Genomic DNA, 27935 nt, shown 5'->3' on the forward strand with positions numbered 1-27935 from the left:
ATACGTAGCTAGACACAGCCCCTCTCTAATCCTTGAGTAATCGCTCGAGACTGAGAGCAAAGTAAGCGGGCAATAGACAAAAAGCATAGTAGTGAAAAAAAAAAAAAAAAAAAAAAAAAAAAAAAAAAAAAGAGGCGCAACGATAAAATGCCTGGACCTTCAAAAACAAGCCGACATCAAGATGCGGAGTATAAAGCTTGTGTCACCGGTTTGTCAAGCACAATCCACCGTCCCTTGTTGACCGGGTAATTTTTTCCGCTCGGGGGTCACCAAGGCGCTTCGCTTGAGACCCCCCCTTATATGTTCATGGAGCGGCAGAGGGGAGGAATATAGATTATGTGTATATTGTATATATGCGGCGGGGTTTCGAAGGCTTGCCCGCTGTTCTTGCACCCGTATATGGCGCGGGAGATCTGTCACCGGGCATGCTGACACATACTCGTCGGCACTGGAGTCTTGTATATCGTATAAATATTACCCGAGGCGCTCAAGGAAGACTCGAGGGTTTACATAGCCAGAGAATTTTCCAGACCCGCAACGCCCTGGAAGGCGAGGAGGCGCTTATCGCCGGTATATAAGATGCATATCAATGCGCAGGTGACCAGACCAATAAAACGCCGTAGATGGGGGCTCAGAGTACCTAGACCACTTTGACGGAGGAGAAGCAGGGAGACAAAGAGTTTTTCTCCAAGGGGCAGACAACTGAAGTCGTACAAGAGGACTGGACCTCGGCGGCACATGGGCTGACTGGAAGTGTATATACAAGTGACCGTCGTAGATCCGTGGTTATCTCGACGTCAGACGACCCATTTCTGCTCAAGTTTGCTGTCGTGCTTGGATTTTGGCATAATGGCGCTCCCAGTGTCTTCTCCGCAAGATGAGGTGAAAAAGAAGGGCTATGCGACAGCGTTCGAAACCCACACCGTGTTCCTCACAGGCAGCACGGGCTCTCTAGGGGGATGTTTGCTGTACAAGCTGGCGCTGCAGCTTCCGACACGGAAGATCTTTGTTCTTGTGCGCAAATCGTCTGAAGTGACTGTGAAAAAGTGGAAGAAGACTATGCCTGCCCAGACACAAGCGTTGCTGGATTCCAAGAAGATTCATTTCGTCATCGGCGACATGAAAAAGCCAGATTTGGGGATCGATGCTTCAAGCCTGCAGCGGCTGCAGAAGGAGGTGACCCTGGTTATCCATACAGCGGCGAAGATAGCTCTCGATCTGGATCTCATGGAGGCGCTCGAAAACAACTGCTTCCCGTCACTGGAGCTGGCGCGACTTGCTTCGTCATTTCGGAGGCTCAGACTCTTTATTCAGCTTTCCACTTCATACGCAAATAGTTTTTTGCCGGATGGGTATGTCGGGGAGCGCCTATACGCTTATTCAGATGAAGACTGTGAGGAAGAGATTACAGCCATACAGCTTTCCGGCAGCTCGCCTCACACAGCCCGATTTTCATCGTCATATACTCATGCAAAGCATCTCATGGAACGGTTGATGCTGAAACGGTATCCGACACTTCCTGTCCTATTCGTCCGCCCAACCATTTTCGCGCCGGCTCTGCGACATCCATACCCATGTTACGGACCTGATGGCTCACACCCGATGAACAACTTTGCCGACCTTTTCATCTCAGACCGTGGAGGGAAGCAGACATGGCATGCGACTGAGGGCTATGAGAGTGGCGCAAACATTCTGGATGAGATTCCTGTCGACTTTGTGGCTAATGCTTGTCTGTTACATGCAGTAGCAAAGACGCGTGGAGTTGTGCAGATAGGCTCGGAGTTATACGTGCAGCGAACATTTGACAATTTCTTCGAAATCGCACGATCGCACGCCCCAACAAAGGAGATACGGGATCAACTGCCCGAAATAACCTTTGTACAAGACAGAAATATCCCGCAGTCGTTTTTAGCAGAGCTCGTAAAGGTAGCAACCCGGAACTGGTTATTCGACTGTGGCAGGTCGTACTGGCTGAAACAGATTGGCGGTCCATTGAGTTTGGCAGCGTGTGAGCATGATGCTGATCGTCTGAACGCGGCTCGAATCAAGGACATCTATGAGAAAAACATGAGACGAATGGCGAGGCTGTAGCAGCTGCCGGTATAGAAGTATATATGGGTTCGGCTGCCGCTGGTTTGCTGCGGCGGTTGAATTTTTCCGAGTTCTCCTAGGCCAACAATCAATATGCTTCCAACAATCCACTTCAGATACATATCTAAACAGATAAAAATATGGAAATGTGTGGGGAAACATACCTGAACAATGGGCGACATCAACTTCAATCTGATCGCGCAGAAAGAACATCTTTTTTTGAATTTGGCAAGTTTCAGAATGTCTCAGCCGCTTGTTGGTGTCCCAGCATCAGCGCCATCCGACTTGATCAAGTGTCCCTGTAGACCAATTTTTTGCTTCGGCCAGAGTAAAACACTTTCCCAGCGCAATCGATAAGGCTGTAGTTCTGGAAGCAAGTCTAGGACTAGAGCTGAACCTGCGTTTCTGGCCCACCACAGTCCGCTGTGAAGCTCGTGAAGGAGGACACCCCAATACATAAGGATGAGCATAGCGAGCGGCTGACGACACCGGAACGCATAGATTAATTCCTTGTCCGCTGCAGCAAGCCAGGCGAGAATTGACGCGATGTCCCTGGTGTTGGCAAACCTAGTGTAGCACTGGCGAAGGAGTTGCACCGCCTCCTTGAACATGCTGTGCTGCTCCGGACTGGCTGTCTCGTCGGTCAGTGACGCAAGTTTGTCCAGCGCTGCTGCCGTTTCTGGATCTAGGCCCATGCTCGATCTCTCCCAGAAATCACTTACGGCTGTAAGCGGCTTAAACTGCAACCAGCCACGACATATCTTCAGAATTTTTCTTACGCCTTGAAGTAATTCTGTCGCAAGAACAATCTTCTCGTATGCACCGATGTTCTCGTCTTTCTCCGTGTTGCGTTGTGGAAGCGCTATGCTGATGATGGTAGTGACGACGGAATGAGCGAAAACCGCATCGCAGTTCTCGGGACTTATGTCGTCTATGGCGTGGCGGAAGGGTGTTAGCGTCTGGTTATGGTATTCAAGGGCGGTGTTGATATAAGTGGCTGCCGCTGAAGTGTCCAAGGACGACGCTATGTGCAATGAGGCAGCTGCTAAAATTCCTTTCATCAAGAAGTCCTGCCGAAAGGCTTTCTGGGGAACAACAATTTGCCAGGTATAGAAATCGGACGAAGAGTTGCAGAAACTCTGATATGTTTCGGTCGAATACTTGTGCATCAGCTCTAACCTGCGTAGCTCCGTGGCCGCTAAAGCTTCGCTATACGGTATATTCTGATAGGGCTGGACAGAATTTGGAGTCGCATTATAGCCATATGCAGATGTTGTGGGACTGGCGGATGTACTGGACATGCGACGGGGCACCGGGGCCTTTGAGTAGACGCATTCTAGCTCTCTCGACGTGCAATTGGAACATGGCGGGCCTCGCTCATCACACTGATATTATGAGTGACAATAATAAGGATGACGATGCAGGGATAAACCCAGCTTACCTTAACACGTCTTTTCTTGCACTGGTCGCAACCATTTCGTGACTTTGTATGCGATCTCCGGGGCGGCATGTCGGGCAATACCTGAGTATCCGAGCAGCATGAGATACATCCCGCTAGAGCTTCGGCAGCAACAATCCGGCAACTGACAGGGTTGAAGTAAGGCTCGAGTTTGCGATTCGAGAGCTGAAAAGGTGAGGATGACGGCCCCATTGGCCCCCATGCTGATCACGTGGGTCCGCCCCTTATCGCTTATCGCCACGTGATCTGCTCCTTCTCCTTTAGCTCCACTATTGAGGCTGTAACCAAACAACGACTGGCCGTTTCTCCAGCATTTGGCTTGGCTTACGATTTGTATACGGAGAAGAATCAAAGTCTGCAAGGTATGAAATTTGGAGGCCCGTGAAACGCTGCTCTGTATCAAGCTAACAAATACAGGTGAGATCAGACCGACGGATAACCCCAGATCATATCCGGGGACCTAGACTCACGGTACTAGCGTGCGACTCGGAGGGGAAGCCGGAGCAGCGTGAAACTTCGACAGGCGAAGACCGATTGGAGGAAGCCCGCCCAGTGCTCGGAGAAATCCTGGAGAACTCAGAACCGTTCGAACCGTGACAAAGAGCTGGGCAAATGAGAAAGGAATCCGAGCGATGACCTCAAGTCCGCCAGAGTAGGAAGACTTGACTCATGGGCAGTCACTCCGAAGCGAAGTTCGCCGCGCCTTCGCGAAGCACCGCTCCGATGAGTCCGATCAAATTTGGCGCTTATCGTTGGCCAGGCTCGCGCTCGGGCTCGGCAACAAGAAATCTGATATTGGACCGGTGGGGCATGGCGAGAACGAAAACGAAAACGATAGCGAAAGCGACGGATAAGCCAATCACGACTTGCAATTGGAGAATATTTAATGGAGTTATACTCGCCCAGATCCACCAAAGGATGACAACGCCTCCATCACAACAAACGGGGTGAATCCCGTAGGAGGGGTCATCTCTCCTCTAATAATAAGACGCGATTCTAGCCTTACTAATTTCTGGAAGGCCTGAAATCTTTCATGGTCCTGCGTCTGGGCATAATAATATCTCTATTACTCTGATGCTGGCGTCAGTTTTCTAGTCGTTCGCTCTTTCTCCTTACCCTCTTCCCCTCCTTCTACCACCGACGATACCCATACGGCCCCGTTCGCATTCGTTTCAGATGGCCAGCTACGACACTTGCTTCAGGGTCTCCCCGTTGTGCCCCGTCGAGGCAACAACATACGGATATTACCCAAACTTTGGCGGAAACGTCTTCTTCGCCGTCTGGTTTGGTCTCCTCGGTCTCATCCAACTCGGCGTCGGAGTCTACTACCGATCATGGACGATAATGATTGCGCTGGCGGTCGGCGCGCTCATGGAGCTGGCAGGATATATAGGACGGATACTCATGAACGATAACCCATGGAACAGCGATGCATTCAAGCTCCAGATTGTCTGCCTCGTCTTAGCGCCCACCTTCATCGCCGCCGGAATCTACCTCACCCTCAAGCACATCATCCTCGCTCTCGGCCCCGAACACTCACGTCTCAAGCCGAAGCTCTTCACATGGGTGTTCATCAGCTGCGACGTGGGCTCGCTGATTCTCCAGGCGGCTGGTGGAGGTGTCGCAGCGGCGGCAGGCAACGACCAGGATCTCCTCAAGGTTGGAGACGATATCATCATCGCTGGTATCGCATTCCAGGTGGCTACTATGTCCGCGTGCGGAGTTCTCGCAGCGGAGTTCTTTTGGCGTGTGCGCAGATATGAAGGACCGGGCTCGTTTAGCGAGAAGTCCGTTGGGCACCGAAGCATCCATCTCATTCTCTTCGGCGAGATCTTTGCCTACGTTACTGTTCTTATCCGGTGTATCTATCGGTATGAATACCTATACCTGCCCTGTCTCAGCCAACATTATCAACTGAAAATTCTCGCAACAGTATCCCTGAAATGGCCGGCGGCTGGGGCAACCCGCTCATGCAAAAGGAGAACGAGTTTCTGGTGCTGGACGGAATGTAAGTTCTCCAGGACCGTGTCTATTCAATGAAAAGCGCAAGCGCTAAACCAGTTCTCTCAACAGGATGATTGCTCTCGGCGTCCTCTCGCTCACCGTCTTCCACCCTAGTTTCTTCCTGCCTTCGCTGCGGAAGGGCGTCAAGGCGCATCCTTAATTTCGGACCGAATACTGCAATGTATCACCTTTATGGGATTCTGTGTAGAATTCGTACACGTATATACTTCTCATTTATAAACTTTGGGTATAATTTTACAATTACACGATACCATCTTTGATACATTCTGGTTGTATTTGGTTTCTCAGGAATCAAGATGCGTAGATAGGGTGAACGTTACTGAACCTACTGGTTAGATGAGAATATGTATATCCGTTCCCATCCACCCACGCGGTGATTGAAGATCCAAGGCACCTAACACATGGATTTGAGTCGCTTAGCCCGGAAATTTCTCATACGTAAATGAAGGGAACCGAAGTTATCGATAGCTAAACCACGACACGTCTTAATGCTATTATATATCCAGGCAAGCTGTGCTATAACGATGTCAATGAAATATGCAAGATGGTAAATAAGAATGAATAAAATGAGTCGTCCACCGCGCAGCCTGACAGAAGGACCAAAGGCGCGTGACTGTAACTCCAAAAGAGGAAGGCCCGGAAAATTGAGTGCAGGTGGTCTATGCAAAGTGTACTCCGCGAAACGGAAAAGAGAGAACATAGTGGAGGAAATGAATGAGATAAGATGAAATAGAATGGAATGGAATAAGGGCCAAGCTCGAAAACGCCCAACACCAGTACGTTGCGTCGCATTGTATGACCCCCAAAGAAAAACGAAGACTAAACGCAATATTTAGAATAAGAGGAAGAGCTCGCGTTCGAAAGGACTGACACTGAAACGAGCGGATTGGTAGAGTCTACTCCTCCCCAAGACTATCGCGAACGCACTTGCGAACCCGCTTTTTGAACTCCTTGGGGTCTTCTCTCCACAGCCGGGCGGCTTCAACATTTGCTGCGCTCTCGTCATTGGGGCTGGAAAGCATTGAGATAACAGAGAGGAGGATCGTCTCGGGCGTTTGAACCGGGGACCAGCGCTCCGCGGCAGACTCGTAGCCGTATTTATCTTCCTCCGGAGGGTGCAGGATCGAGATGCAGACTTCGCCGTTAGGGTAGACTAGGTAGTGCAATGTGAGTGTGGGATATCTTTGTTGATGATGATAGGTAAAGTTGGACGCACTGTTAGGGTGGAAGAGAGGCGGCTCGAATTTCATCTTGGGAGGCATGTGAGGGTACTCTGAGGGGAAGGAGAGCCGAGCACGGAAGAAGCCACCTTTGGAAGGGATAAAAGTCAGTATACAACTATACATCTGTGATTGTAGATACACGTCTAGAAGACGTGAGCTTGGGGGCGACTCACCGCCATATAACTTGACATCGTCCGAAATCATGAGCATAACCTCCCATTCGAACACATTGTTGTCCACTAGACCGCAGCTAATACCAGGAAGGTCTTTGTCCGACTGCATATGTTGTAGCTGGCGAGCCAGCATGCGGCCTGCCGGGGTCGTGGCCATGGCGATAAGCGGGGGCGGGGTGTTGAAGAAGACCGGAAGGAGAGGAAGGCAATGGAGGACGGGAGAGAAGACAGTTGACTCTGGTCAGCTCTGAGAAGGTCTCAGGTGGGTGAGAAGAGACAGCAGTACTGAGGAGTAGTGAATGAAGAGACGAAGCTTGGGATTGGCGTCCAGCTGGGGAGAGTGAAGGTCACAGAGAGACAGTCAGTTGATTGTGAAATAATCACAGGGAGCGGGCGGTGTGGTGCACAGCTGCACGTGGTTGGTTGGCAGGGCGCGGGGTTCTAGGCGGGACTGTCCCCTCACCCGGCCCTGTCTCAGTGATCAAGAGTAGGCGTTACATTGATCCTGCTACAGGGGTCCCCGGCCATGGCCGTTGGCTCACAGGGCACTCATGGAAATACTCGCAAAGCATCCTAGGGCTCTGGCATCAACTTGCAAGCGTTTGATGGGAGATAGTGTCCACGACATGTAGATTTGGTACTCGGCAGTTCTATCTGAAGGTGATAAGCATGACATTCGAAGAGCAATATGCGTGATGAGATATTTAATTCGTGGTAGATATGCTAAGTAAAGTATGTAGATATGGACGTAGAGTTGGTGAGATGTATATTGAGAGGACGAACGTCGAAACCAATGCCAAAGGTGTATTTCCAAAGGGGCGATTGACCGTGCATGGATAGATCCGCTTGACACTTAGTTCTGGTCGTTCTAGTCCTGACCCTTGAAAGTCAAAGCACCGCCTAGGACTTCGAGGACGACGAGAGTGCTGAAGAGAACAGCAATGCCAAGTTGAATAGCCGCAGACTTCGCAAGCGACTTAAGGTAACGCTTCCAGCCGTCGCGGTCAAAAGTCTTCCAGGCGTCGGCAATGCTCAAGACACCACTGCCAACGACGCTGGGCTCAACCTTTCCACCAAAGCTGCGGTCGAAAGGAACGATAGCTTCATCCTCATCGGGAAGCATAGAGGCAGCAACTCGGATGAAAATGACTCTGGCGGGGAAGGAAGCGAGCCAGCTGACAAGTCCAGCGATAGTAATGATGTTGAGGGCGTTGCGGTAAGTCTCGGGAGAGCCGCCGTTGCCGTTGCGAATATCGTCAAGCTCTTTAACACCGTGAACAAGCTGGATGAAGAGCAGGGTGACGAAGTAAGCGCCGTTGGTGAGCAAGTGTTCGAAAGCAGCCGCGGGCACAATCTTCTTCAAGGAGCGGAAGCTGGGGATACGACGGTAGAAGCGCTTAGCAGAAGGCTCGGAGATGACAATATGCACCCAGGCGACCTGGAAGTTGGCAAGCAAGATAGAAACCACCATCTGAAGAACGAAGCGGCCGATGACTGAGTTTGGTGGGATGGGAACGACTGCCGAGACGAAGCTCTCGGCCACCATGCAAGTAAGGAACATGCTCAAGCCACGGAACCGGGCCAAGCGACCGCCGCGAGCACGAAGATGGCGGATGGTAGTGCGCAACTTGCTGGTGATGGGCTTGGAAGCAGGGGCTTCGGCCTCAACTGCAAGGTCGACCGGGTCTCCGGGCAGCTTGTTAGGGTCATCGTCGACGCGAACATAGAGATCAGGCTTGGAGTCCTCCACGGCAGCGAGGGTCGGAACCAAAAGACCATAGGTGTACTCGACCTAGAGCAACGCTTGTCAGAAAATTGATTTAACAAGCGGTCCAGCACGACTTACAGAGAGAGCCGCATAAGTAAAGCCAATGCAAGTGATCAAAAGTAGCGTAAAGAGCACAGGAGAGCCCACTTGGAGCTGGAACTTGGGCACATCGCCGTTCTCCGCAGCAGTGGAGAAGGCCTCGACGCCGCGACGGACGAGATGGGAGACCGTCATGATGATAGACGCTGACAGCGAGATGGAAATGGATGAAAAAAAGAAGAAGAGAGAGACAAGAGTTGATTGAGAGAGTCAGCGAAAGTAAGCAAAAGGAGCGATCCACGGGAATCTTTAAGGCGCCCAAGTCCAGGCAGAAGGCCAGAAGCGGAGGCTGAGCAGCCTACACGAGTAACTAGTAACCAATGGCAAGCAGTCTCGGTCAGGAGGCTGAATCGATCTTAGCTCCGGCGCTACGGGTCTCGCCTCTGGAAATGTCTGGTCAAGATCGACTATCGGTTCTGGCTCTTTCGAGGGGTTCGTCGGAGTCTTTCAATGTCGAAGACGACAGGAAGAAGCCCGAAATAGGCGGTGTTTGTTTTGAGGCGGATGGTTGTACCTGTCTTCTACCATGTGACGCAATGGCCCAAACAGGTTAAGCGCGCTTTACGGGACCTCCCCGGTTTCAGGGTTTTGACTCTTTCTTCTTTGATCCGATCATTCCCTGGATGATCAATTCTATCCACCCCAGCGCGTTGAAAAGAGATTCCATTGGCTATGCTCTCTCTATCTGACCAACGACCGCCGTTCAAAGAGTGTAGTACCAGTTCTCCATACCCTCGAGACGTGCCCCCGTCTCCTTGGCCTTTTTGTTTAGCCTCCAGAGATAGACGTCCATGAACAGGATCATGACGATGCTGACAATCGAAACGGCGAACGTCACCCAAATCCCCGTCGTGTAGTACGGGCTTTCCTCCGACTTGAAAGTCACACTCGCTATGATCCCACCCAGGCCACCACCAATCAGACATGTAGCGGACGCGACTGCCCGCTTCGAGTGTGAGGTGATGTTGTTTGCCTGGTAGGCAAGGATGCCTGGGATACAATACTGCAGAAATCCAACGCCTATTGTTTGATGGTCAGCGAAGCACGGCGGGTTGGATCTGAGGAAGGAGCTCACCCATGAAAACACCAAAGTATCGGGCGCCGTTGACCTGTCCGTATGCTGTGACGAGCATTCCCACCGCCGTAAGCAACTGGTGGACAGCAATCACCGGCCCTCGAATCTTATATTTGTCCGTTAGCCAGCCTGAGAAGTAGGTGGCGGCCGCGGCCAGGATATACGGCGGAGCGCTGAGAAGCTGACTCTCATTCCCGGTGAACCCCATCCCGGTCATGATGATCGTCTTGAAATAGCTATACGCATAACCTGGAAGCGTCGACGCCATGAGGTTGAATGCCCAGAAGTACAGCTTCCAGTCCTTGAGATGGTGCAGGATCTTCGCGCCAGTCAATTTATCCTCTTCGGCGTCTCCACGGTCGTGATTGATTCGATCGATCACGAACTGCTTTTCCTCAGGCGACAAGAAGTCATCTGCTTTTGTTGGGAAGTCGATGATGATAAACCACCCAATAACACATACGCCGACAGTGATAGCGCCCTCGATGATGAAGATCCCTGGATACCCGCCAGTTAGCTGTTGTTCAGGTATAGTCGGGAGAAGGAATACTTACACCTCCATCCGTTCAGGCCATATGTCCCTTTCAAAAGAGTCAATGCGTACGCGAAGATGGCCGCGAACGCGTTCAAAACCACCGACATCAACCAGAATGCCGCGAGTCTCTTGCCGACTTCAAAACGTTTGTACCAGCAAGTGATTAGATAAGTGCAACCTGATCTGTTAGTCCTCTTCGGACGCATGATACTTGATGCGAGACCTTACCAGGAAGGAAGCCAGCCTCCATGATTCCTATTGCGAGCAAATCAGCATCATGCAGATTTGCCATTTACGATCAACTTACCCAGCAGAGCCCGACAGACTGCCATTGTTTTCCAGCTATATGTGAAGCCCATGCCGATCAGGATTGCACCAAAACTAACGCCAAGGAAAGCGAGCCAGTTTGCTGCTCCTGCTTTGGGAAGGACGATATTCTATACACCGGATGAGCCTGGGTTTTCGAGGAGGGGATGCGGCAAACCAACACTGGGGATCTCAAAAACGCTATTGCTCTCATGTCAGATTTTTTTTTCTTTTGCTAACAATTATTCTAGGAAGACTTACATGTACGCGACGAAGAAGACCATCACGATAATGGTATATCGTGTACCGACGTCCAGCCCAAGGTCTTCTTCCATCCCTGCAACAAACGCGAGTCCGAGATTAGTTCGATCGATCAGCGAAATCGAGTACATTATCCCTAGAATGGGCAACAGACGCAAATCGATTCGTCGCCTACAGACACAAGATTAGTCCGGATCGCGACGGAGAAGTCGACGGGAGCCGCACATTACTTTCTTCTGATGGGCCTCATCAATGCCATAAACCGGACTGTTCACCTTCTTTCCTTCCTCGAGCTGAACCGCCTCCAAGTGCTGAGCAGGAGATGTCTTCTCATCCATGTTGCGTCCGTTCATTTCTGCCATTTTTGGTTGCAAACTCAGATATCAGAGACGAGAAGGCATACGAAAGCGCGGGAAGTGCGGACCCTGCGCTCCTATAAACCACATACCCTAGTTGAAGAAGCCTTCTTCAACTTGTTTCTTTGCTCGCAGTTGGGTGACTTTAACCGAGTTTAACCTGAGACACAAACTCTCTCTCTCTGGCTTCCATACCCGACGACCGCGGCGATGAGTATCTGCTACCACTCACAGCGGAGAATCTGGGGAAATGGATCCCTTACCCCGCATATTGATTTCATGCCAAGGGTCTAGAGTTGCGGAGGTCTCTTTGATGCCAGCTTGGTGGTTACCTGCCACGGAGATACTCCGGGGTACGAGTACAGCTATGCGGCCTGGGAGTGCTATCACGACTGGAAGCATTATTTACAAGGGTGCTCACATAAGGCTCATGGTAGTCATTTCCCACGCAAACCATCTATTTCTATGTGAGCATGCACTGCTGCAACTGTAGTTGCTATGTGCGCGGAAATGGCCTGATGGACGAATCTGCCCATCGTCTTGGCATAGCGCGGGGAAGCATCAACGACCTTGGCATTTCCCTTTGTCTAGTGAGGGTTACCAGGTTAGGTTTTATTGGGATGAACGCGCCGGAGAGACCATCCTGAGTTTCAGACTAGTTGTCCGGGAGGAGGGCATACCTAACAATAATAGTGACAGTTGTTAACTTGAAGTTCTCACAAATCCAAACCAGGTCATGGCTAATGAAGCGGTGCGCATAACTATCTTATATCCGCGCGATGAAGTGTATATCGGAGGATCGTGGTAGGGCAGTGGAAAGAATATTGAACGTACTACAGCGAGCGCCCAACGTGGTAAGCAAGTTGCAGTTCCAAATTTCTTGAAAATATCCCAAAGGTTGATAAAGTGTTTCGCCCTTTGACGATGGGTGGAACCCGGGGTAGAGGAGATACAGTATCCCAACACCTACAGAGCCCACCTGCGAAGTCGTAAGCCGATCCAAAGTTTGAGACGTACAATGTCCTGTCAAGCAACCCAAATACGGCAGTCAACTCCGGCTGTTAGTAGAATCAACAATATGCGATTGGCCCTTTATTCGTTTGGCCCCTCGGTATAATCATTCGAGTACTCGACCCTCTCATCAAACTCACTCTCCTCCAACCTCCTCAAGAAACCCCCCTCAATCAAGCTCAACACATTCATGCTAGCAAGGAACTGCGTCCCCATCCCCGGCTGCTCAAACCACGGCGCAATAGGTCCCAACCCAACAACGAACTCCTTCGTCACTTCATAAACATGATAATTAAACGGGTACGCCCCGTCATACGTAATCAGATTATTCGGGGGCAACGACCGCTCAATATACGGCGCTCCCAGCGGCGCAAGGAACGCCCCATACTCGCTTCCGAATCGATCGAGCTTCTGGCCGACAGGGAGAGTAACATTCCCGAGTACGGCGACCTCTTCGTCGTCCACGACGAACCCGTTGGAAGGAGGGTAGATGTATGTTCCGTCTGGTGAGGCTGATGTCGCCCATTTCTCAAGGAACTCTGCTGGGCAAAGGGAGCCGAAGCGTGCGTATGTGCGGAGCCCGTTGCGGAGGGGGAACTTTGTGGGATATTTCACGGGGCCGAGGCGCGCGTCGCCGCAGACATACGTCTCGTTTGTTGAGGTGATTCCCTCGCAGGGGTTGGGGAGACACCGCTTGGGGAACAGGTCCTATAGTGAAGGCTAAGGTCAGCTAGGTAGGGGTTGAAAGGGTGGATAACAGAGGTCTCACATCTCGATAGTCTTCTTGAGAAAAGACGGCCGGCACCGCAGCGCTCAGGGCGAGGAGGATGCTGTGGAAACGCATTGCTGATGGATGGATGAGATAAGACTGGGAAGGAAGGGGGAGCGAAAAGCCTGAGAGCGAAGCGTCCAGCTATATACTCGCGACCATGACCGCAGAGGATCTACCTCCCTAACCCCTACTCGAACCCGCGCATGAGACTAATTTCCTTTGGCTGTGATCTATTGGCGAGTGGCGCATCGTACTCCGGAGTAGTCTCTGCATCCTGCACGGGCAGAACCCTCACATTCCAGACACGTCTGGCGCGTTGTGCAGCTGCACGGTTTTAGGTTTTAACGCGAGACTCGCTTTCGCCAGGGCAGACGCAGGCGCCTGCGATTGCTGGTGCGAAGGAGACAAGCAATGGCCCACTCTTGAGAGACAGTTATCTAAACGGAAAAGGGAGAACCGAAGTGCAATGCGGTGTGTGAAGGGAAAAAAAAAAAAAAAAAAAAAAAAAAAAAAAAAAAAAAAAAAAAAAAAAAAAAAAAAAAAAAAGGAACCACTTGCGAACAGGGCTGGCTGATCTTCACGCGACCAGATCACTGCCCTGCCTGGGAGGATCGGACCGACCCCAGGGCCCAATCGCACCCAGAACAGAAGAGGATCGACAGGTGGTTCGCCGAGTTTGTCTTCACAGTCCTGCGCTATTCTGGCCTTGCAGGACTTGGCGCGTTGAAATTAGACAGCTCCCATCGCTACTCTGCATGAGGCGAGCTTCAGAGAAAACAACTCTTGCTTGGAATCCAAAGTTTAACCTACTCTTCAGTCTAGAGGGCCTGAAGTCCAGCAACAAAGGCGTAAATAGTGTAAAGAAATGGACTATTCAATATGTATATCGTGCTAACCTTGCAATACACCCAGGTCCCAGTACCTGTTCCTATCTTTTGAAAGGGTTAATAATAATCCGAGTGGGGGAATGCGAGCTTTGAGAACAAGTCTGTGTAGACTCTGCATTAGTCCAACGAGTGCAGCCAGCCACAATCACAACGCCACATCTGCCCAGGCGTAGTATTCCAAATTGCCCTGCGATGTGATTTAGATTCGCATGCGAGTTAGTCCCATGTGACTCATGCGTGCAGCTGCAGACAAGTGAAATTATATAGCATGTACATAAGCGAATATATTGCAGGCACCGGTACTAAGACCGTTTCGTCGACATCAGAGAACCGGCCGTGGACAGATGAGGCGAGGAGAGCAGCCACTGGAGTACTGGAGTTAGGGCTTCCATGAAACACCGAGATATTCACGGTAAGAGGACTCAATTCAAGGGTCCGCCGAGGCACTGATTTGCCTTCACGTCCCAATGGTCGGTTTACCAAAGGGCCATCTACACCGGGCTTCTGACTTCCCATGTCAGATACAGAAGTACTCCAGGTAGGAGGACAAAACATTCCAACTTGCCGGATCGGCTCTCCTGCTCAAGCTAGTAAATGGCCTTCGAGAATAACCCACCCACGCAGTCGTCATTGTAGGTCAAACGATGAGCGCTTTGATTTTCTATAACGGGGCCAATATGGTGTCTGCTTAGGATTACATGGCAATTAAATTATATTGCGCTAGAACTGGTAAAAGATATAAGCATTCAATCCTTATCAGGGCCAAGCTATATCCAATTCTTTTAGGTGCATACAGGGTCCACTATATATATAGAGGTCAACAACTCATGGTACTAACGTCTGTGTATATCTCATCCAAGGGGTTTGCCAACATTCTATAAATATACAAATTCTTCTCCAAGGTGAGAAGAAGCCGGGTACAGAGAAGACCCCCAAACACACGAAGAGTGCTGACCTGGTAAGGTAGCTGTACTATGTATTCCGCCGAGTAAGGCATAACCCCGCAAACTAATACTACTCTCAGTGCCCTGTAGAATCCCTGTAGTATTGCCACGGATTATGAACCAAGGACATGGATAAGCTACGTGCATTAGCGTGGAAGACCCACCATAAGCAGTCTATTCAGCAGGCGCCCAATAATATTTGAGTGTGGCAGGCTTAAACTCTGCCGAATTCCATCCGAGTCTTCCGAGTTCCGACCAGGACAGTCCAGATGTATGACGACAGTCGCCCCTTCCTGTTTCGACTCTGGTGGGACTAGATTTGTAAGCTGCACCCTGTCTCGGGATCGCCGGATACTCTGGTCAAGCTCTCCAGTTTCCCCTCATCAGCTTGCTTTTAATGCGAGTTGCTGACGGCTGACTGCGAACTGCTGACCACTGACCACCAAGTCTTGCTATCAAGATGCCCAACATGAAGGAAGCTATCGTCCACAAGGGACTGTCCGTCAAGATTGTTGACACCGCCGTGCCCACACCGAGACCGGACGAGGTGTTGATTAAGGTTGTTGTGAGTGGGACCAACCCCAAAGACTGGTGCGTTGCCTTCTCACTCGCTGTGTTTTGTATTTGAATGGTCCTGATCAGCAACAGGAAACTCCCAGAGTGGCTGGACAAGCCCGGCAACCAAGGCGACGACATTGCTGGCATTGTCGAAGCTGTCGGCGACAATGTCACCGAGTTCAAGAAGGGAGACCGTGTTATGGCCTTCCACGAGATGACCACGTCCGGCGGAAGCTATGCGGAATACGCTCTTGCCTGGCAACACACTACAGCTCACCTTCCCAAGCACATCTCGTTTGAGGGTAAGCTTCTTTGTCCTTTGACAGTAGATTGCGACTGACAACATGATCAGAAGCTGCAACTATTCCGCTTGCGGCATTGACTTCCGTCGCCGTCCTGTACCACCACCTCGCACTACCTGAACCCTGGCGCCCGGCCACCTCCTCGATCCCCCTTGTCATCTACGGTGGAGCGTCAGCAATTGGTGCTTATGCCATCCAGCTCGCTCAGAAGAGTAACATTCACCCTGTCATCACCATCGCTGGCAAGGGAGCGCCGTTCGTTGAGAAGCTTATCGACCGATCCAAGGGTGACACCATCATCGATTACCGCAAGGGCGACGAAGCTGTTGTGTCCGGTATCAAGGATGCTCTGAAGGGCGCGGAGCTTTTCCACTCGTACGACTGTGTCAGCGAGGGATCAAGCTATATCAACCTCGGAAAGGTCCTCGCACCCAAGGGCAAGCTTGTCACTGTCCTTCCTGGGATGGACTACCCCGGCGCCGCGGAACACGTCGACTTGATCAAAAACTCTGTAGGCTGTGTTCACCAGGACCAGAAGGATCTCGGATACGTCCACTTCCGATACCTTGCCAAGGGTCTTCTAGATGGCTGGTTCAAACCGCACCCTCATGAGGTCATCCCCGGTGGGCTTGAAGGGTTAGAAAAGGCACTAACCAACTTGAAGGAGGGCAAGGCTAGTGCTACTAAATATGTTGTGCGCGTTGGCGAGACCCCTGGAGTCAGTTCGTGATGTCTGCGCCATAGCACTAAAGCATTACACAGATAAATGAGACACGACATACCATGGTTGATCAAAGATTTTGTCATGATCGTAACTCTTACCGTTCAATTCTAAGCGTCCACACTACTTCCCTCACTGAAGCTCTCTTAGCGTATTTCTAGCTTCGTGCAATAACCAAGCACGCCATTCCTGAGCATCGGCTTCAACCTTCTCGGACGGGAGTCGGCCCAATCGGGGGCATCGAAACAAGCCTTCTAAGTCTCCGAATAGAGTGAATAGTCTATCCGAGATGCCGATCCATGGTCGAGCGACTGCTGACTCTTAAGTCCGGCACACCTACGTAGCCAACACACAGTTTTATCGATCTTGCAGAAAAAATAGACTTGCTTACGGAGCCACAGGGGGCCCACCACGGACTTAATTCTGGATCCTGGCCAGGCCCAAGAATGAGGCGGTTGGCCGATCCAGAAAACGAGCTGTATTCGATAACATTCTTTGCGGGTCGCATGCCGGCCGATCGACCCTGATCAAGATTTGCGCCTGGCAATGCGTGGCAATACTGTTGTTGTGGCGCCGCATGTATAAAACCCTGGATGCGCCGGGTCTGTCGCGATTCTCAGACACATCACTCAATTGATACCCTTCCTTACACATACGACTCAAATCACACACCTCAATTGCACAATGGCTACCGACTACAAGTTCGAGGGCTGGCTCGGCCTGGACTCTAGCTCCGCCGACGGCAACATGCAGTGGAAGGAGTTCGAGCCCAAGCCTTGGGAGGAGACCGACGTCGACATCAAGATCTCACACTGCGGTATCTGCGGGTCTGACCTGCATACCCTGCGCAGTGGCTGGGTACGCCTTTCTCTCACTCCCATCTCATCGCATCCCAACCAATGCTAACAAATACGTTTCCTAGGGCCCGACCAACTACCCCTGCTGCGTCGGCCACGAAATCGTCGGCACCGCCGTCCGCGTCGGATCCCAAGTAAAGCACATCAAAGTCGGCGACCGCGTCGGCGTCGGTGCGCAGGGCGAATCCTGCCTCGGCCGCAAGGGCGACTGCGCCGAATGCGCCTCTTCCAACGAACCCTACTGCGCGAAGCACTTCGCCGGAACGTACAACGGCGTCTTCATGAACGGCGGCAAGTCATACGGCGGCTATGCGCTGTACAACCGATCCCCGGCACACTTTGCCGTCGTTATCCCTGAGGGTATCTCGTCTGCTGCTGCGGCGCCGATGCTTTGCGGTGGTGTTACCGTTTACTCGCCGCTTAAGCACTATGGGTGTGGACCGGGCAAGAAGGTTGGGATTATTGGTGTTGGTGGGCTGGGACACTTTGGCATCCTTTTTGCGAAGGCTCTCGGTGCGGACCAGGTTATTGGTATCTCGCGTAAGGCAGACAAGCGCGAGGATGCGCTGAAGATGGGTGCCGATCAGTATGTCTCTACTGTTGAGGATGCTGAGTGGATGGCCAACAACAAGCGGTCGCTGGATCTGATTGTTTGTACTGTTTCTTCTTCGAAGGTATGTACCACCTACCTTCCTACCCCGCCTACTACCCACTCTGCTTCTTCCACGAATCCAAACCCATTTAACACACCTATCCGTATAGATGCCCATCAACGACTACGTCTCCCTCCTCAAAGTCGATGGCACCCTGGTGCAAGTCGGCGCCCCCGAAGACGGCGCCCTCGAGATCCCCGCCTTCACACTGATCGCGAACCGCGTCAAGCTCGGCGGCTCGCTGATCGGATCCCCCGAGACGATCCGTGAGATGCTCCAGCTCGCTGCGGACAAGAAGGTCCAGCCTTGGATTGAGGAGCGGCCCATGAAGGATGCGAACCAGGCTGTTAAGGATATGGATGCGGGTAATGCGCGGTATCGCTATGTTCTTGTTAACGACCAGTAGATGGTCGTTTCATGAGAGGTGATGAGTGTATGATGAGATGATGATAGACCAGACTAGACTAGATTTTGGAGTTGGAATTCGTGTTGATGTGAGCGAATAGACTTGGTTATGACATGCATTCGTTGTGGAATGATTCCGTGAAGGGATTGATCTTCAGATGTATCTTTCTCCAAATTACCATATGCTAAGTGCTGCACTGCTTCTACTGAAGCCTGACAGTAAGGGGGAGAAACCTAGATATGCCTCAAGACAGACAATTCTTGCTCTACTATACGACATCGACTCTTCGCACAAGCCCACTCCATCACAAGGAAGCCCTAAGCCAAACCCGCAAGTAAACGCCATCGAAACTATCTAATCCACAAAAACTCAAATCCCAACCTCCTAGCTCCCCCCTCCTATCTCAAACCAAGCTAGTAACCAACTTCCAACATTCCCCCCCTCAATAGCATTGCCAATAACCCCAATCGCCTCCCCCCGCAAACTCCAGCACCGTGAACCCCTGAATGCTGAGCTTCATCATGGCCACGTTCCACCAGTTAGCCAACAGCGGCGGCGTCTCGTCGTTGTAGCTTAGACGAACATGCATGCGACGATGCGGCCGTGGCGGGAGAGGACGTTTAATGCAGCGTCGAGGATGGAGCCCGCGGTGTTGTCGAAGTAGATGGAGATTCCAGAGGATGTTGCGGATGCGAGGTCGGTGGTGAATGTTGCGGAGTTGTGGTTTACACCTGGCACAAGAAGAGTCAGACAGTCAGTACCAGTCCTGTATGAGCCAAATAGACAGGACAGGGAAAAGGGTAAGGAAGACATACACCTATCAGCCCCCAATCGCTCAACAACCGCACACTTCTCCTCACTCCCGATAATACCCACAACACTATTTGCGCCAAAGACATGCTTCGCGAGTTGCACGGCCATACTCCCCGTTGCACCCGCAGCGCTGGACACCAGCTCGCTATAAAAAGCCTAGAGTAGTACAAGTAAAGCCCAAATTCTAATATAGTATACCGCTGTCAAATCGCACGGAGCATAGTCAAAAGGACAGTCAGTCCCCCTTCATATACACCGGTTTACTGATACTATTCACAACAGCGCTTATCGGGCTAGGGCCAACAACTTGATAGTTTATCTGCATAGCATGGCTCTACGATTGGCTATGCCGTAACCTGGAATCGCGAATCTGTCAGACTAGATACGCACTAGTACGTATCTACGCCACTCATGATTAATGTGAGCGCTGCTGATCCCATAAGCCCTAGTTGCGAGGAGCTACTTTGAGAGCCGAAAGATCCCAGGGTCCAGCTGCCCCGCGGCCCTAGATCTCTTGCTGCAGCAAATGCATGTTCCCTTCAAATCATTCACCTCAGAACCCCATTCGCAATCAAACAGAACTTGGCAAAGAAGCCAACGTATCTGCTTAGTCCACCTACCATACGCACCAGCACCATGGCCCGCCCAATCCCAACAGAGACAAAAGCCTGGATCCTCACTCCTTTACTTCTCAAACGGCTCCTCCCAACGCGGCTGGATCAGTCCCGTTTACCAACCCAAACGATTCTACACTTCCCAGGTAGCCGTGGGCGAGGTCATGAGCTCGCTGGGAATCGGAGAAGTCCTTGAGTCGACGTCGCCGAGATCTCAACCCGGTGATTAAGTCACTGGGTTGTGGGGTGGAGGGAGTTCGCTGTTCTCGAGGATAAGGACCTCACTCCCGTTACGCCGCTCCCCGGTGGTTTGCCCGAGACTCATTACCTAGGTTCGTTGGTGTTGCACGGGTTGGCCGCTTATTTGGGGCTCGAGAGGGCAGCGAGGATTCAAACCGGCGAACGGGTCCGCTCCTACTATAGCAGCTTTGAATGTCCAAGCCCCTAAGTATTCTCTCTAGTAGAAAGTAAGAGACAGTTCAATATAATATTTGGGATCGGGATAGACTAGGGCCTCATTAGGACTACCTTTTCCTAAAATGGAGATGAAGGGTACAGAGTAGAATGTGTTGACCTAGAGATATTCCGACTGTGGCTGTTCGGTTTGGTTCTTAACTAGGTGCCTGGACTGCGTACATATAAGAAGGTAGAGTAGACCTTGTACCGTGAGAACTACAAACATTAGGAAGAGTTCAGTTAGAAGTAAAATAAACGCACGTTTGGGTCTATGAATTGTATAGTGGTGCTTAAGCCAACAGGACTTCGCCTAAATCGTAGCAGCAATACCCTGTACCTTCAACCACCTCAAAGCAAGAGAACCAACATGATCCGGGGTGATATCAGGATCCTGAGGAATAGCTTCAGGCACCAAATGGCTATCCGCAACAAGCTTATCACGTATTGCTAGCACAACTAGACCTATGTAGTCTCGATAATTCATGAGCACTGCCTTGAGACCTTCGACTAGAGATGGCTTGGCCAGTCAAACCGTCTAATCTATGTCAGGGGTCAAGGCTCAACTCGTGGTCTCCAATCAATTTTTCCCGCCAGGATTTCACCATTCCGATTCATCGGGGCGCAATTTCAGAGAGATAGCGACTGCAGCGGCTACATATAGACCATGGTTGGCTGGCAATCCAAATTACAATGATCACAAGACTTACTCTCCTTCAATAATTCCTCAATTAGATCAAAGTGCCACGCATACACTACAAAACCTCCAACAGTTGAGTATCTACAAAGTCATGGAAGACGCCCTGCCATCACCACCTCTAAACCCCAGTCTCATTCCTCCACCTCCTTCTCAAAGCATGCGCCGCAGCCTTTGGCTTCCTCTCCCTTGTAAAAACCCCCTTCTTATTCCCATCCACCCTTTGAATCCCCACATTTGTCTGAAAGTCCGCAAAGGCCCAAACATGCTCCCCAACAACCGCATCAACCCGATCAAAGACCCGATGATATGTATCCAAAAACTCCACCTGAAACTCCTCGCTCCAAAGTAATCCATAAACAGAGTGCAGACCCGCATACGTATCCGCCCCATACTCAGATATGATAATTGGCTTGTTATACTTGTCCACCCAACCGCGTAGTTCACTTTCCAGTGCGGCCTCGGCTTCCCCTAGGTCGCCGGTGAAGCTGTACCACCCGAAATACCGGTTCAGGAGGAGCACGTCGAATAGGTCGGAGATGGTGTCTGTTTCGTATGTTGCTTGGCCTAGGTTCGCGAAGGAGATGGGGCGGCTGGCGGGGTCGAGGTCGCGCGCGAGCTGCGCGAGGGGCGTGAAGTACTCCCTCGCGCCCTCTTCGTTGGACGCGGGCTCGTTGGCGATGGACCACATTACTACACTGGGATGGTTCTTGTCTCGTGCTATTAGCTCCCGAATAGCCGCGGCGTGCGCGCGCTGCGTATTGTCGTTTATACCCCCTGGCGAGAACGTCGGTCGATTTGGCTCTGAGGAGACCCCGCCGCCGATGGAATATGCCAGCCCAACAGCGGGTGTTTCGTCAATGATGACGATTCCCTGACGATCTGCGAACTCCATGACTTCCTCGGCGTAGGGATAGTGACTTGTGCGGAAGGAGTTCGCGCCGATCCAGTTGAGTAGTTGGAAGTCGTGGACTAGGTAGGCCTGGTCATGGCCCTTGCCGCGGATCGTGGTGTCTTCGTGTTTGCCAAAGCCGGTGAAGTAGAAGGGGACGTCGTTGATGAGGATTTGTTGGTCGGTGACTTTTACTGTGCGGATGCCGACGGAAAGGGTGTATGTGTCTACTGGGTCTGGTTCTGCGGCCTGGTTGGGCGAGCTGGAGTCTGAGATGATGCTCACGGTGAAGTCGTAGAGGTAGGCGGCGCCGGGCTGCCACAGCGTGACGGAGGGGACTGATACCGTCCCTTGGGTCCCAGATGCAGTCGCGACTTCGTTGCCCTCTTCATCTCGTACAGAAATGTTCACAGAGTCAGTGCCAGTCCCAGTGCCATTCGACGTCAGAATCGTATAGCTCAACAACCCCGTGTCTCCATCGACATCAGGCACAACCGTAATATCACGTATATACTGCTCCTTCGGCACAGAATAAAGCCACACGGACCGTGCAAGACCCGCATAATTATAAAAGTCATGTTGATAATTCTGCACTCTCCGCCCCGTATACTCCGTGACCTCGATGTCCCCAGGCGGAATAGTCTCATGCGTCAGCTCATTATTAACCGCGACGGTAAGCCGAAAAGTCTCGCCCGCAGAAACAAGAGTCGAGATATCCGCCTCAAACGGCGTATACCCGCCTACATGCTCAGCGACCAATTCGTCGTTGACGTAGACCCGCCCTTCGTGCGTTGCTGATTCAAGGCGGATAATGTATCGCTCGGAGGCCCAGCCTCGTGGGATGGTTACGGTGCGCTGGTAGTAGACCCATCCGACGTGGTTGTGGATGGAGCGGTCGACGAAGATGTCGTTGTATGAGGCTGGAACGGGGGCTTCGAGGCCTTTTGGGAGCGGGGATGTCCAGGGTGTTGCGGTGCGGTTGTCGTCTGCTAAGGCGAAGTTCCAGAGTCCGTCTAGGGAGATTAGGTCTCTGGTTCTGGTTTGTTTCGGTTTTAGTTGGATGTGGAGGGGTGTGTTTGAATTAGACCCTGGCGCGCCGCTGACATGGTCTGAGATTGAGCTGGAAGGGAAGGGTAATGCTGATGGGATGAGTGATAGTAGTGGTAAAACTGTGAGAAGCTTCATGGTTGCTACCTAAGTGGCTGCTTGCCTTCAGAGTCTACTAGCAGGGTCATCTTGGTCAACATGAGGATTTTATACCTACTTCACAGCAACCCCGGCAAATGCTCGACATCCTCCCCGGCTATTGAATGTCTTGACAACAGGCCATTCGCAGTCTAAATCCTGACGTATAGGTTGAGCACCTCAGCTCTATCAAATCAGGTTGTCTCGCCAAGAGCCCTACATAACTTCCCCGCGGGGTCAAAATCTGGGGAGCACGTCAGGCGATGTGGAGAAGCGCACAGCAGCTCCAAGCAGAGATATCAAATGCCGACTACTGCAGATCAGTCGCCATTATTGGTGGATTTTATCTTATAGAGCACGTACTCGCTCTTCGCCGGCTGGTCCGAAGTTTACCCATATTCACTGCGAGCCATAGCGTTTTGACATCGACCCATAGGTCTGCTGGGCTTCCTGCCGAAAGATATAGGGATACGAGGAGCGAGACGGAGTTGGTGAGGAACATGACCGTTTCTGGCTCCTCTCACTATACATAGAAAGTAGTTGGGGGGTTCTGGTCCTCGGCCCAAGCCGGGTAAAGCCCCATTGGGGTTGACAGGTTCTCCAAATCCGCATACTCAAAGTTCCTCCACATCCCGACTCGGAACGTCAGGTTGCCCTTGATACAAATTGCTTTCGTGTATGCCCAGTCTGTGGCATTATACGCTGTCGGTATGTGGCGGGTTATTGGAGTACTCAACTCATCGTCTTGACGAAGAAGCCTTAAGGTGAGCGGGGGCAGGCGAAAGATGTGATCCAATTTCTCGGTCTCCATAATCGCATCTCGGACGTCACTTCAAGACTTTTTTATTTTATGTGATAGTGTCAGTCTCCAGCGGCAACTGCCTCGCGCTCAGGCTACCTCTTCACCCTTATCGCTGAATCCGTTGAGACGGTCCCTAAAGCGCTACAAGCCTTGTGCTTAATAATGGTTGAGATGGTTGAAAACGACTTTCGAGATAGAAACCGTCGAGGATGCCTCATCCGACCCAGCCATAGTCTTGGTCGACGGTGGCAATCATGAACGTCGGCGACCCAAGAGCCTGATGATGTTTTGGGTCTTCGCCTCGTTTTCGAGAACCGGAGGTATAGATCTGTCGTAAATGCCTCGAGGATTGGTTCAAATGATTGTACCTAGCTTGTCCGCCAGCACAAATTGTATATCATGCGGGGTACGGGAAGGAGGCGTACCAAGTTGGTGGTGCATTTTCTCGAATTTCGAAAAGAACTTTTTCTCCACGGACAATATCATGGCAGATCTCGTACAGACTAGTTGCAGCTGTCGGTTTTGAGCAAGGAAATCAGCTTAGGGGATGAAGAGAGGAATGGTAGATTTTTCTGGAGAAGGGGTTGTAATGAGGGCCAAGAAGACCTCCCAACTAGTGAAGTGAAAAGAGCCATGGGTAAGGGCACACCTTTTGTTGATTCGGCTAGGAAGACACGACAGGCCATCGACAGTTTCCTTCAAGAAGAGCTCTGCGCCATACTCGTCAATTTCCTTGAGCACTTCGAGTACAATCGCAGAGTCCGCCTTTCAGGAGATGACTTGAAATCCATCTACGACTTCGTCCTATCTTCCTGCCTAACAAAGAAAACTCGTTTCAGAAATCTCCGAATACACACACAGCACATATGCATTGCTGCCCTCTCGAGATCCACCAAGCCGTGGGTTTCTACGACACTTTCCGGCTGGCCGTTGACGACCTCCCCAACGAGCAGCATGACAGCCTGCGAGACCTACTCGTGGAGCTATCAACGGGCGAGAAGATCAAGTTTCCTTTGTCTGGGATGGATGCTTCAGATCTTCGTCTCTTCTGCTGAAGTATTACGGTTCTTATGCGCAGACTGCCATTTTCCGCGGGACCCCGTGAATTCATCTACGCGACTTTTCTTGAGAGGACTTTTTGTTGTGCTTGCCTGAGCTCGAAGTACCTCGCTGATGCCCGGCGCATGAGCGCGCAAGCACCCGTCCAAGCGGTTGTCTGTTATCCTGACAAGGAACATGGTGAACGACCTGTTCTCATTCCACAAGGAGAGCAACAGTACATTTGAACGGATCGATTGCCCGCTCAATGAGGCCGCGTGTAGTGGACAGGATGTACTGCCAATACTCAGCGAGACTGGTCGAAACCTTGTTTGGGCTCCCCGATATAGGGTTCGTGCGAATCCAGCCCTACAGAGTACACGACGACAGATCGTCCAGTCGCGTAGACGAGCTTTTCATCCGATACGCGAGTTACCGGCTCTTCTACGGTCACTACGAGTCGCAGTCTCAGCGCCGAGGCAGAGGGTACTCGAAGTGAAGAGTTTTCAAGTCTTACGACGCTCAGACGCGACCGCTGCGAGGCCGGAACAGCGGGATCGGCTATCATTGCCTACAGTACACGAGTGGCCAAGATCATCAGCGATCCGATGGAAAGAAAGCAATAGTGGTCCCTTCATGTGACGGCAAGGAACCTGAGAACCTGGTTGCTGGGCAAATAGTTTGTGCCGATCCAGCCACCATGATTATGGGCCTTATTACTGTGGCTGGTAGCCACGCCGCCGATCTCAGATCAGCGGTGAATCCAGCGCCCAACACTGCTCGAAATTATGTCAATTGCAAACATCTTCTGAAGCGACTAATGCTACAGTGAATACGATCAATGCTTGTTCTTTGTGATGTAACTCGACTTCATTTTCTTCTGCTTTGGCAGCCATGAGCTATGACGCAGGCGATTGACGTAGCCGGTTGCACCGCTTTGTTAGCCAGAAGTTAGCCTTGATTATCGTACGCTAATCTTGCAAAGTGGAGCATATCTACTCAGCCCCTGCGCTCTGATTGACTGCGGTATCCTTGTTTGTGATAGCTTGAATCCGAATCTGCATCCAGATCTGAACAGCCCAGCCGTGGGGAATGCGCCATCGCCCTATGAGCGCACTCACCACCGCAATGTGGGCTGACTAGACAATTCTTGAGCTTTGCTTTTCCGCGTTATGACCTCAAGGCAGTCCCTTGTGGAGTCCCTCGCCACGTTGGCCGAGCTCCTGCGAGCTCATCAGATGAAGCGAGCTTTTCCCACTGCGCCCAATCACGAAGTCTCCGCTGCTTGGGTAACAGCGGGATTCACAGCAGGAAAGGGAAAGAAAGCAAAACTCTGCGCCAGAAACTCCGAGCTTCGCACGAATTGGCAGGCGGCACCCAGTGACCCAGCCTGCTTGTTGTGACTTTTCTTGTGGTGCAGCTTCCGAGTTTGAAAGACCCTGCCCTTTCCCTTCCTCCCAACCACTTTGATTTCTTCTTCTCCATCTATCTCTTGTTTACTCTCCCAGGTCTGCGTCGTGACTCGCTTCAATTCGTGTTATCCCGTCACTCTTAGCCTTTCATACAGCATATTGTTCTCCACGCGCATCTCACACACAATGAAGTCATTTACGCTCCCCTTGGCCCTCCTGGCCACCGTCGGCGCGGTTCGCGCTGAGCTGTCCGTCAGCGAGTGCGCTGTACGTCCTGGAAATCTCTACCCTGCTCTCCGCGCGCTAACTCCAGCAGAACATGTGTCTGAGCAACATGCTCGCCCTGGCTGGAGAGCTTGGATGCGATGACGGCGATCTCGAATGTCTCTGCGAAACCCCTGACTACCGATATGGCGTTCGCGACTGCACCGCTGAGGCTTGCCCTGAAGATGATGCCGCTACCGTCCTGGCCGCTACTCTTGAACAATGCCCTGGTTTGTTTACCATACCCACATCAAGCTGGACTGAAGCTGACATCATTCAATAGGCTCGTCCGGTGGTGAACTTACTCTCACCCCAGATCCCACCGAGACCTCTTCTGGCTCTGGATCTGAGCCCACCGGCTCTGAGACTACCACCGACTCTGGCTCTGAGACCACTACCGACTCTGGCTCTGGGACCACTACCGGTGGCGCGGGCGCTGGCACCACAACCTCTGGGTCTGACTCTGAGACCACCGGTACTGACTCTACTACTGCCACCGAGACCTCCGGCGCCGACGGCGAGACTACCACTACCTTGACCGGCTCCGATGGCTCGACTACCGTCATTGCTGCTCCCACTGAGACCTCCGGCGCCGACGGCGAGACTACCACTGGGAGCGAGACCACTACTAGCGGCGCTGAGAGCACCAGCGGCCCCGTTGGCTCTGGAACTCCTCCCTCTGGCAGCCCGTCCCCTACCCCCAGTCCTTCTAACACCCCCGCTGCCACCACCATGACCACCACGACCTCTACCACTTCGGGCGGCTCTGGTTCCAACTCGGGCTCCAACACCGACGGCGATAACTCCTCGGGTACCCCTGCCGGTGGCTCTGGCGGCGATGCACAAAACACCGATGCCCCCACCGGTGCTGCTGCCTGCATGGCTCTCCCTACCGGCCTTGCTGGTGCCCTCGGTCTTGCGGCCCTTTTCGTTCTCTAAATAACGACGTGATGATATGCACGATACCACAGCCTGTTTTGAGGTGACTGGGTTACTCTTACGCTAATGATGGATGGGGATGATGACTACTTGGCCCTAATGTATATTTTATGGCGGGTTATGTTGTAATGGCCATTAGTAAATACTGTTACAAGACAATTAATTCACTGGTACGATCTTTATGAGTTCTTGCGCAAGATATCCCGTATTCAATGTAGGACCGATCATCGAGGCAATTCCGCGACATCTTCGTACAAGCGAAGAGCGCAACCCGTCGCACTCACAACACCCCGTCCAATCTCCTAATGACAGTTTCCTCACCTCACCATGACGTTCATGCTACA

The 27935-nt window shown here is 51.8% G+C and overlaps 14 protein-coding genes across 14 annotated transcripts; 7 read left to right on the forward strand and 7 right to left on the reverse strand.

Moving 5' to 3' along the window:
• Positions 1–714: 714 nt before the first annotated feature.
• BDV17DRAFT_156962 (male sterility protein-domain-containing protein) lies at positions 715–2202 on the forward strand. Its single transcript, XM_073754574.1, has one exon. The coding sequence runs from the start codon at positions 850–852 to the stop codon at positions 2089–2091; it is 1242 nt and encodes a 413-aa protein (XP_073613248.1). The 5' UTR covers positions 715–849; the 3' UTR covers positions 2092–2202.
• BDV17DRAFT_269810 (Zn(II)2Cys6 transcription factor) lies at positions 2147–3704 on the reverse strand. Its single transcript, XM_073758601.1, has 2 exons — positions 3533–3704; positions 2147–3476 (listed from the first exon to the last, which is right to left on the reverse strand). Exons 1-2 carry the CDS (start codon positions 3599–3601, stop codon positions 2337–2339), a joined length of 1209 nt encoding a protein of 402 aa, XP_073613249.1. The 5' UTR covers positions 3602–3704; the 3' UTR covers positions 2147–2336.
• Positions 3705–4726: 1022 nt separating this feature from the next.
• Positions 4727–5714, forward strand: BDV17DRAFT_293627 (RTA1 domain-containing protein; the record flags this gene model as incomplete). Its single annotated transcript, XM_073762655.1, has 3 exons — positions 4727–5421; positions 5484–5558; positions 5624–5714. The coding sequence occupies 3 exons, from the start codon at positions 4727–4729 to the stop codon at positions 5712–5714; spliced, it is 861 nt and encodes a 286-aa protein (XP_073613250.1).
• Positions 5715–5779: 65 nt separating this feature from the next.
• On the reverse strand, positions 5780–6373 carry BDV17DRAFT_157000 (uncharacterized protein). Its single transcript, XM_073754575.1, has one exon. The coding sequence runs from the start codon at positions 6273–6275 to the stop codon at positions 5970–5972; it is 306 nt and encodes a 101-aa protein (XP_073613251.1). The 5' UTR covers positions 6276–6373; the 3' UTR covers positions 5780–5969.
• A 98-nt stretch (positions 6374–6471) lies between these two features.
• BDV17DRAFT_283353 (uncharacterized protein) lies at positions 6472–8973 on the reverse strand (the record flags this gene model as incomplete). The annotated part of the gene is made up of 5 exons (XM_073760344.1): positions 6472–6728; positions 6792–6884; positions 6972–7208; positions 7851–8763; positions 8818–8973. 5 exons carry the CDS (start codon positions 8971–8973, stop codon positions 6472–6474), a joined length of 1656 nt encoding a protein of 551 aa, XP_073613252.1.
• Positions 8974–9541: 568 nt separating this feature from the next.
• Positions 9542–11377, reverse strand: BDV17DRAFT_293630 (major facilitator superfamily domain-containing protein; the record flags this gene model as incomplete). Its single annotated transcript, XM_073762656.1, has 8 exons — positions 9542–9858; positions 9914–10411; positions 10468–10626; positions 10677–10703; positions 10756–10885; positions 10937–10955; positions 11016–11186; positions 11241–11377. The coding sequence occupies 8 exons, from the start codon at positions 11375–11377 to the stop codon at positions 9542–9544; spliced, it is 1458 nt and encodes a 485-aa protein (XP_073613253.1).
• A 1086-nt stretch (positions 11378–12463) lies between these two features.
• BDV17DRAFT_293631 (TNT domain-containing protein) lies at positions 12464–13226 on the reverse strand (the record flags this gene model as incomplete). The annotated part of the gene is made up of 2 exons (XM_073762657.1): positions 12464–13090; positions 13152–13226. 2 exons carry the CDS (start codon positions 13224–13226, stop codon positions 12464–12466), a joined length of 702 nt encoding a protein of 233 aa, XP_073613254.1.
• A 2219-nt stretch (positions 13227–15445) lies between these two features.
• Positions 15446–16575, forward strand: BDV17DRAFT_283356 (zinc-binding alcohol dehydrogenase family protein; the record flags this gene model as incomplete). Its single annotated transcript, XM_073760345.1, has 3 exons — positions 15446–15576; positions 15634–15845; positions 15899–16575. 3 exons carry the CDS (start codon positions 15446–15448, stop codon positions 16573–16575), a joined length of 1020 nt encoding a protein of 339 aa, XP_073613255.1.
• A 632-nt stretch (positions 16576–17207) lies between these two features.
• On the forward strand, positions 17208–18595 carry BDV17DRAFT_269826 (NAD(P)-dependent alcohol dehydrogenase). Its single transcript, XM_073758602.1, has 3 exons — positions 17208–17424; positions 17489–18097; positions 18186–18595. Exons 1-3 carry the CDS (start codon positions 17251–17253, stop codon positions 18480–18482), a joined length of 1080 nt encoding a protein of 359 aa, XP_073613256.1. The 5' UTR covers positions 17208–17250; the 3' UTR covers positions 18483–18595.
• Positions 18596–19055: 460 nt separating this feature from the next.
• On the reverse strand, positions 19056–19403 carry BDV17DRAFT_293634 (uncharacterized protein; the record flags this gene model as incomplete). Its single annotated transcript, XM_073762658.1, has 2 exons — positions 19056–19213; positions 19298–19403. The coding sequence occupies 2 exons, from the start codon at positions 19401–19403 to the stop codon at positions 19056–19058; spliced, it is 264 nt and encodes an 87-aa protein (XP_073613257.1).
• A 1744-nt stretch (positions 19404–21147) lies between these two features.
• Positions 21148–23222, reverse strand: BDV17DRAFT_299788 (glycosyl hydrolases family 2, TIM barrel domain-containing protein). The gene has a single exon (XM_073763950.1). It carries the CDS (start codon positions 23134–23136, stop codon positions 21181–21183), a length of 1956 nt encoding a protein of 651 aa, XP_073613258.1. The 5' UTR covers positions 23137–23222; the 3' UTR covers positions 21148–21180.
• A 1017-nt stretch (positions 23223–24239) lies between these two features.
• Positions 24240–24491, forward strand: BDV17DRAFT_269828 (uncharacterized protein). The gene has a single exon (XM_073758603.1). The coding sequence runs from the start codon at positions 24276–24278 to the stop codon at positions 24462–24464; it is 189 nt and encodes a 62-aa protein (XP_073613259.1). The 5' UTR covers positions 24240–24275; the 3' UTR covers positions 24465–24491.
• Positions 24492–24910: 419 nt separating this feature from the next.
• On the forward strand, positions 24911–25413 carry BDV17DRAFT_269829 (uncharacterized protein). Its single transcript, XM_073758604.1, has one exon. It carries the CDS (start codon positions 25009–25011, stop codon positions 25222–25224), a length of 216 nt encoding a protein of 71 aa, XP_073613260.1. The 5' UTR covers positions 24911–25008; the 3' UTR covers positions 25225–25413.
• A 655-nt stretch (positions 25414–26068) lies between these two features.
• Positions 26069–27776, forward strand: BDV17DRAFT_269830 (CFEM domain-containing protein). Its single transcript, XM_073758605.1, has 3 exons — positions 26069–26655; positions 26705–26882; positions 26936–27776. The coding sequence occupies exons 1-3, from the start codon at positions 26575–26577 to the stop codon at positions 27589–27591; spliced, it is 915 nt and encodes a 304-aa protein (XP_073613261.1). The 5' UTR covers positions 26069–26574; the 3' UTR covers positions 27592–27776.
• Positions 27777–27935: the final 159 nt, after the last annotated feature.

Source organism: Aspergillus undulatus, assembly GCF_047715775.1.
Source record: "Aspergillus undulatus strain CBS 261.88 unplaced genomic scaffold BDV17scaffold_43, whole genome shotgun sequence".
Classification (NCBI taxonomy): Eukaryota; Fungi; Ascomycota; class Eurotiomycetes; order Eurotiales; family Aspergillaceae; genus Aspergillus; species Aspergillus undulatus.